The sequence below is a fragment of the Haemaphysalis longicornis genome, unplaced genomic scaffold (assembly GCF_048455015.1).
Source record: "Haemaphysalis longicornis isolate Haplotype H1 unplaced genomic scaffold, Haemaphysalis longicornis Haplotype H1 scaffold_9, whole genome shotgun sequence".
In the NCBI taxonomy this organism is placed as follows: domain Eukaryota; kingdom Metazoa; phylum Arthropoda; class Arachnida; order Ixodida; family Ixodidae; genus Haemaphysalis; species Haemaphysalis longicornis.
In genome coordinates this window covers 51,543,166-51,550,965 of record NW_027526460.1, presented here as the reverse complement: position 1 = coordinate 51,550,965, position 7,800 = coordinate 51,543,166, and the positions used below count along the sequence as shown (strand labels likewise).

The following is a 7,800-nucleotide window of genomic DNA, read 5'->3' as shown; positions in this document are numbered from 1 at the left end:
AGGCAGTGGGCATTCTTTTCCTCTGCTGAACTTCCCCTCCAACTGCTTGAGGCGAGCACGTGTTTGGCCTCATTCCTGGCGGCCTGAAGTTCCCGGTGCTACATGCCTCTGTGTGTCTGTGCCTGTCTACAAAATAGATAGTGCAGCATATAGATATACTGAAGCGTATTGGGCCACGGTTTTTTTTACTGCCGCGGTTTTTACATAGCCACTGTTCTTTTATTGCACTGTATAGTCGAGTCTATGCTCTGAAGGAATCAAGACCGTCAGTTGGCCCTTTCTTGGTTTTATTTGGGCTACTTCGCTTATCAAGACTTTTTTTAGTCGAAAAAGGGAAACGTTCGAGACTTCGGTGAACGTTAAAAAAACTTGGGAGCCTTAATAATGTGAGCCTACTAAATGTGACCCTTCCACTACACGTGCCTCAAAACTCAGGTGTGCCCCCCCCCTGTGCACGAAGCACCGTTTTAAAGTGATTTTTGTCTCGGCGACTAGTACAAGCAAATATACTCTTCACATTCTCTCAACAAACATTTCTGTTAAAGCGTCTCGGCCAATTGTTCTTCCAGTGGTCGTTTACGGCGGCCCTGAAGGGGGCGATGGGAAGGCACATTCGTGTAGGAGGAATCGGACAACGTTGGTCCGAAAATGGCGGTCCCTTGAATATCCAGTCCTCCTGCACACTGGTGGCGTGTAATGAATCACACACCGTAAGAACACTGACGCTACATTCCTCATTAACGACCGCTTTCTATGTTCCGGCCAATCCCTTCCACTGCTATGCGCCACCCATATGAGCAAGCAGGTAAAGAGAATGAAGCAGCGCCAGTGCCATCATCATCTGCGGTAGAGGCGTCGTCCGAGGGGTGATGGGGCCCGTGGCTGAGCTTGGGCCCGAAGGCAGCGGCTAGGCGCCGGGCCACCACCGCCGCCTCTTCTCGCACCCAGCCGAGAGGCCATGAGGTCGTAAGACATGCTCTCCCAGCTGCATCGTAAGATCACCTTCGCGGGCGCCATGGACAACCACAGTGGCATGCCCCCGGGACTGGTGAACCGCGGCCAGAACCTCTGCTTCGCCATCTCGTCGCTGCAGTGCCTGCTGCGCACGCCCTCTATGAAGGACCTCATCAACGGCTGGGTGGAGAACGCCACGCTCGTCATGAGTCCCGGCGAGGAGGACTTCTTGTGCAGCTTCCTGGCGCTCCAGAGCGAGTGCCTTAGCCGGAACCTGCAGCCGAGGACGCAGGACAACTTCTTCCGCCAGTGCCGCCTGCTGATGCCGCAGCTGGTGAACGCGGTGCCGGCCAGGCAGGAGCAGCAGGACGCGGCCGAGTTCGTCATGTCGATGCTGAACATCCTGCACAAAATCCTCAACAGCAAGCGCTCGGCGCAGAACAAGCCGGCGCGCTCCAGCGGCTCGGACGAGTACAGCTGCGAGTTCCTGCCGTGTTCCATATCGGAGGTGAACAAGCGGCTCACCGACTACGTGCTCCGGGTGGCCTACAAGGGCTGGCAGAACTACGAGCGCACCAACGACTCGCCCATCGTGCACCTCTTCACGGGCCAGACGGCGGACATCCACCAGTGCACCACGTGCCTCAAGACGAGCGTACGCACGCAGGAGTACAACGTGCTGCCCATCACCATCGAGTGGCGGGCGCGGAGGAGCGGCAACAACGGGGCGCCCATCATGCTGCGTCTCTACGACCTGCTGTCGTGCTTCATCGAGGCCAAGCGCATGGACAGCCGCGACCCCAACTGCGAGAACGAGCACCAGACGGGCCCCATCTGCAACCAGAACGCGCACACGAGCTGGTTGCACCGGACCATGCTGTCGCAGATGCCCAGCGTCGTGGTGCTGCAGCTGCTGCGCTACCGATACGACAGCAGCACGGGAGAGACGAGGAAGGTGCGCGACCGCGTCGGAATCCCCAGCCGCAACGTGTGCCTGCCCAACGGGCCCGGCACGTGGCCCCAGTACCAGCTGTACGGCGTCGTGCTGCACCTCGGTAATCGCTCGACGCAGGACGGACACTACGTGGCGTACGCCGAGGACGAGAGGACCAGGAAGTGGTACAAGTTCGACGACGAGGACGTCAAGTGCATCGACGACATTGAGGAAGAGCTGGGCATGGCGCTGGTCATGGAGAACGCCTATTTGCTCTTCTACAAGAAGACGTGATTGTGGTGGTGTTTGTTGGTGCGTGGTACCAGCAGTTTAACGGCACATGTCTTGTGTTCTGCCCAAACGCCCAGCTCTATAGAAGACGAGTTTAGAGCTGACCTGGGTGTTTTTTAGAGAAGACTACTTTCCTGGTGCTCATGCGCTCTTCGAAATTTGTCTTAACGTATGTTGTAATTCGCATGACCAGCAATATTCTGTTGTTACGACCCGGTGACACGCTTCCTCAAACGCTAATTTTGAGTTTTGTGTGTGAAAAGACGTATCGTGCGCTATTTGTTCACTGAAAATTTCTGTTCTCTGAAGCATCCATCTGCTAATTACGTGACATAAAGATTGTGCCGCTGGCTATTTTCTCCTGGTTCAGGGCAAACATCATCTAGCGTCAGTTGAAGTGAAATAAGGAGAACGAGCACCGCCCCGCTCGTAGTGACACACAGAGAAAAACCCTGATTGAGGGCCCTATTCGAGGCGCACTAAATTCGCCGCGAACTGTGAATTCGCCGTGAGCTTTGTCTGATTGGCTTTCACTTTTGGTCATGTGCTCCCGGTTGACGAAGCGGTTTTGTGTGTTTTCGTCATTTTGAAGTTTCATGACGTTTACCGGTGCCAGTTCTAAATTTTGCCTCATTACTCTCTACTGAAACGGCATAATTCTTTGCCGGCAATGAAAAACTAGGCGAAATGCAGCGGACATGAAAACAGAGGTCTGTCTTTGCTGTTAAACAACAGTACGGCTTGTATCACACGCCATTTCTGTGATTGGCTGAGAAGACGTAACGTAATATAAGTAGTTGGCGGGAACGCTTACGTCCCACATTGGCAACTTCAGCTTCGTGAAAATGACATGGTGTTGCGTGCCAGCTTGCAAATGGCGGCAGCCGTCGCCGTTAAATAGGGCGAAAAATTTCACCGACCTTCGGCGCCGTGAAATACCCGTGAATTTGCAGCAGCCACAGTATCGCCCGAAGCGTGGTTTAAACTGTTCTATAGCGAAAGAAAAAATAGTTTTGTTTGTTTCCAAGTCAGCAATAACGGAGCATAAAAATAATGCCCTGTATTTTGTTTTTATGTTTGGAAATAAAATAGCAATTGTTTGGCACAACAGTAACATATGACGGAAGAACAATCCTCTGTATTACAAAGAACCCAACGCACAGCGTTTGATTGATTGATTGTTGGGGTTTAACGCGCCGACGCAACGCAGGCGATGAGGCGCGCCGTAGTGGAGGGCTCCGGATTAATTTTGACCACCTGGGGATCTTTATCGTGCGCCGAAATCTCGTACACACGGGCGTTTTTGCTTTTCGCCTCCATCAGAAAAGCGGCCGCCGCGGCCGGGAATCGAACCCGCGACCTCGATCGTGCTCAGTAGCGCAACGCCTCAGCCACTGAGCCACCGCGGCGGGTCGCACAGCGTATGTCCACACTCCTCTTAGTAAGCTAGTGGCTCACATGATAAAATTCAAGACAAAAATAAGAAAGAAACCTTACTGTTTTATTCATTACTGCATGATTGAGTTCGAGCTTGACGAATTAGTGAATCGGTGGCATGGGTACGCTCCGCCGTTACCAGGCGTAGCGTTTCGCTGTCCTTACCTCGGTCATACAACCGATGGTCATGGCCGCCTTTTTCTGTGATCACGCCATAAACTTGTAACATAGCAGCAGACGATTGCGTAGCGGCGGTGACGGCCGGGAAGGTGATAACGCAACGAAGCTTGCATTGAAGCAGAGAGCTCAACTATGGTACTGAAAGCGATTAGAAGAAATAAATAGCCACATGTTCTTTAGCTCAGCACCCACCTTTCGCTCGCTTTTGTATCAGCGTTACTTGATCACCTTGTGGTGTTACGCCAATGTGTTTCTATTTTCAGCCTCAGCGGCCGTCCTAATTTTTATAATACATGTAAACTGTTGTTATGTCTCTTATGCGCAACTTTGATACCTTTGGGATCTCTATAAGCTAATCGTCAAATTACACTGCATGTCGTCGTAGCCATACCTGCATCACGTCTCCGATTAAGTTTTGCTTACGCAAAAAAAAAAAAAAAAAAACCATGGCGAATTCACCGCGAATTTATGATGTCGAGAATAGGGCCCTGAGTGCAAAAAATCGGCGCGCTCAACGCACGAGCTGCTTTTAGCCGACCCGGCAGATAAGTTGCGTTAATTTTTGTGTATCTGTTTTCTTTTTCATCGCCTACTGCCTGCAATAGCATCGATTATCATTCTGCAGCATGCATGCACCACGACAACGTACCTAAACGCATAAAACGTCGTGTACAGAGAACCTGTGTATGAAAAATGTGACGCAATTTAGGCGTGCCCAGAGCCCAGCGGGCATACCGATTCATTGTGAATAACATGGCAAAAATAAAGTAACAAGGGAAGATAATTTATATATTGCGCATAATAATTCATATGCTGTTTGTACGTTCCGGAGCCTTGACGTTACTATATAGTTAGGCCGTTCTTCCGGCACACGTTGGTTTAATTCCTGGCGGGAAAGCATGTTTCTCCGACAGAATTCAAACCCGCTGATTGTGATTTTAACCACGTTTGCGTCTGTTAAAGAATTCGACGAAGTTTCATTTAGTTAAGTGCTGTCTACTACGGCGTGCGTTCTTTTTTTTTTTTGTCAGGTATAGTCATCTTCTTTATTGTCATCGCTTTATTCTTTTTACCATCAGAAACGCCATTAACTCTGCCATGAAATAATTTTCAAGTTTATTTATTTTCCAACATTAGAGCGTTGGGGGTCCGCTGGCCGAAAAAGCGGTCAGAGACCACTTTAAGGGTGCCTGGCGGCCCGCATACAAAGCAGATGTTTGGCATAGAGAAATTTCGCGTGTATGATACATATATATATATATATATATATATATCAGGGTGTCGAACCGGAACCGAACCGAACCGAAAACCGGAACCGAACCGGTATTTTTGCCGGAACTGAACCCGAACCCGAACCATTATTTTTTGAGCCGGCTGAACCCGAACCGGAACTGAACCGAAAAAAGAAATAACGGTTTCCGGTTCTCGACAAAACGGTTCGACCATCCCGTTATTGATAACGGGTGGTAAGTGTCATTAGGGGCTTCTTTCTTGCACGCGCCATCAACTTCGCAATCTCTCGCTCACTTTTACCCGTTCAATGAATCAAAACGCTTCGAACACGCTCATCACGGTCACAACATGGTGACAATTTGATTACTTGATTGATTGTGAGGTTTGTTAATGCGCCGACGCAAGGCAGGCGATGAGGCGCACCGCAGTGGAGGGCTCAGGATTAATTTTGACCACCTGGGGATCTTTAATGTGCGCTGAAATCTCGTACACACGGGCGTTTTCGCTTTTCGCCTCCATCAGAAAAGCGGCCGCCGCGGCCGGAAATCGAACCCGCGTCTTTCGGCTCAGCAGCACAACGCCATAGCCACAACATGGTGAAACGACTGCACACCAGTATAGCAATTAAGGCTCCTAATTGCAATGGTATGTTGCTGATGGTCGAGCAAGCAGGGTGCAAGGCTGGGAAGAAGAAATGTCAAACTCTTGGCAGCCTGCACGATGTTTGAAGCACCGAATTCACCCTTCCCGCGGTCGCCGGTGCGCCTGCCACCACGCCCCCACAAGGGGCCTTAAAAGGCTCAATAAAACGTTTGTCGCTCTCTCTTTCTCCCTCATTGGGACAGTGCAAGTGCAATCAGTCCACGAGATTGTTGCACTGTGTACCAGCCAAGGTTCAAGCCCTACATTTGCCTATGCCTATTTACAGCAGCTAAAGAGTGTTGAAATTTTGGCTTTTAGGTACATGCATAATCACAAGAATTAAAACAGCGCCACTAACGGGACGCACGAAGAAAGGGACGCACATATGTTTGTTATTTGTTCGATACATCGGCTTTATACAAGCGAGGCGAACCTCACGAAACGAGGAAGAGGGGAAAATAGGGCGAAGGGGCCGGAGAAATAAGATTCTTAAACGTACTGCACGGGGAAAGAGAACATTGATTGATTATGAGGTTTAACGCGCCGACGCTACACAGGTGATGAGGCGCGGCCCAGTGGAAGGCTCCGGATGAATTTTGAACACCTGGGGATCTTTAGCTAGCGCCGAAACCTCGAACACACGGGCGTTTTCGCTTTTCGCCTCCATCAGAAAAGCGGCCGCCACGGCCGGGAATGGAAACCGCGTTTTTGAGGCTTAGCAGCACGACGTCTTAGCCACTGAGCCACCGCGGCGGGTGAGGTAAGCGAAGATACGTGTCTATTCGAAATTCTAGAGACTGTGTTTTTTCGAATTGACAGGTGTGCCCAGCGTTGGGCACTGTACGTTTGGTTTCGCTGATTTCCACTAGCGTCTTTGGTAGTCTCTTGTACAGGTAAAGCTGCTCTTCACAGGCGAATAAAACGCCATGTTGTGTGCGCGGGCGTGTGTTTGCGCGCTTTACGTGGAAGTTTTCTTTGTTGATTGTTTTGCAGGCAGCATTCGCTCTTGATTGTCGCAGTAAGCCCGATAACGAAGGGGCCGCAGCCCCTGGTCGGCGATATTTTTCCGCCGCGTCATCTTACATGCTTCGCCAAGGATCCTAAATGGACCATGAAAACAAAGCCCTACCTTGCCTTATTTGAAAGATCTGCCTTTGGTGACTCGTTAAGGAAGTTGTTTTTACAAGAAGTGGTGAGAAACACCGAAAAAACTTTCAAATTTTCTGCCACCCAGCATCAGCAGTGACGTAACAAGGAAGTAATTCAAGCAAAATGGGCAATGTCTTAAGTCATTATTAGCATCTAAGCAGTACAATAAAACGACGCAAGGGGCACCAATAAATAACACACTCATGTCTCTTGGCGGCGGCTTTGTGTAGTCTCTAGGATGACAGTAGGGGGGGTGAAAAAGAGGCTGGTACATTTTCTGTTACACCTGGACAATATTTTCAAATTTGACAGTAGTATTGCAGCTCATTTTCAAAAAACCACTAGTTCGAGTGAAGAAAAAAAGTACTTCAGTTTTGATGAATTTAAAGTATACAAAACTGATTTTTCACGCTTTGCTAATAATTCAGTTCTGAACCGGTTCACGAACCGGTTCAACACTCCGAACCGGTTCGCGAACCGGTTCGTGGATAGAATTAGTCGAACCGGAACTGAACCGGAACAAAATAAATTTACCTGAACCCGAACCGTAACCGAACCCGTATTTTTTGCGGTTCGACACACTGATATATATATATATATATATATATATATATATATATATATATATATATATATATATATATATATGCACAATTTGTCCCGTGGAACTCCCCTCTCACCTGGGGACCTACCCCTATATACAGCGTGCCAGCCAGGCGAAAGATTGCCCTGCCGAAAGCAAGTCTCTTTGCTGAAACGTTGGCAACAATCGTGCTTTCGTGCTTTCACCTTGTTCAAAGTTTTCTTTTCTTGTATATATATATATATATATATATATATATATATATATATATATATATATATATATATATATATATATATATATATATATATATATATATATATATATATATATATATATAATCAAAATACTTATACACACACGCGTGCGCGCCCGCGCGTGCGCTAATATATACTCA

The 7,800-nt window shown here is 48.7% G+C and overlaps 1 protein-coding gene across 1 annotated transcript; it reads left to right on the top strand.

The window, feature by feature from the left end:
* The first annotated feature begins 775 nt into the window (after window positions 1-775).
* LOC144153585 (ubiquitin carboxyl-terminal hydrolase 8-like) lies at window positions 776-2,182 on the top strand. Its single transcript, XM_077685223.1, has one exon. The coding sequence runs from the start codon at window positions 974-976 to the stop codon at window positions 2,180-2,182; it is 1,209 nt and encodes a 402-aa protein (XP_077541349.1). The 5' UTR covers window positions 776-973.
* Window positions 2,183-7,800: the final 5,618 nt, after the last annotated feature.

Bases quoted from the DNA above. Each gene is read 5' to 3' on its own strand.
- LOC144153585 (XM_077685223.1), top strand. From the start codon at position 974: ATGCTCTCCCAGCTGCATCGTAAGATCACCTTCGCGGGCGCCATGGAC.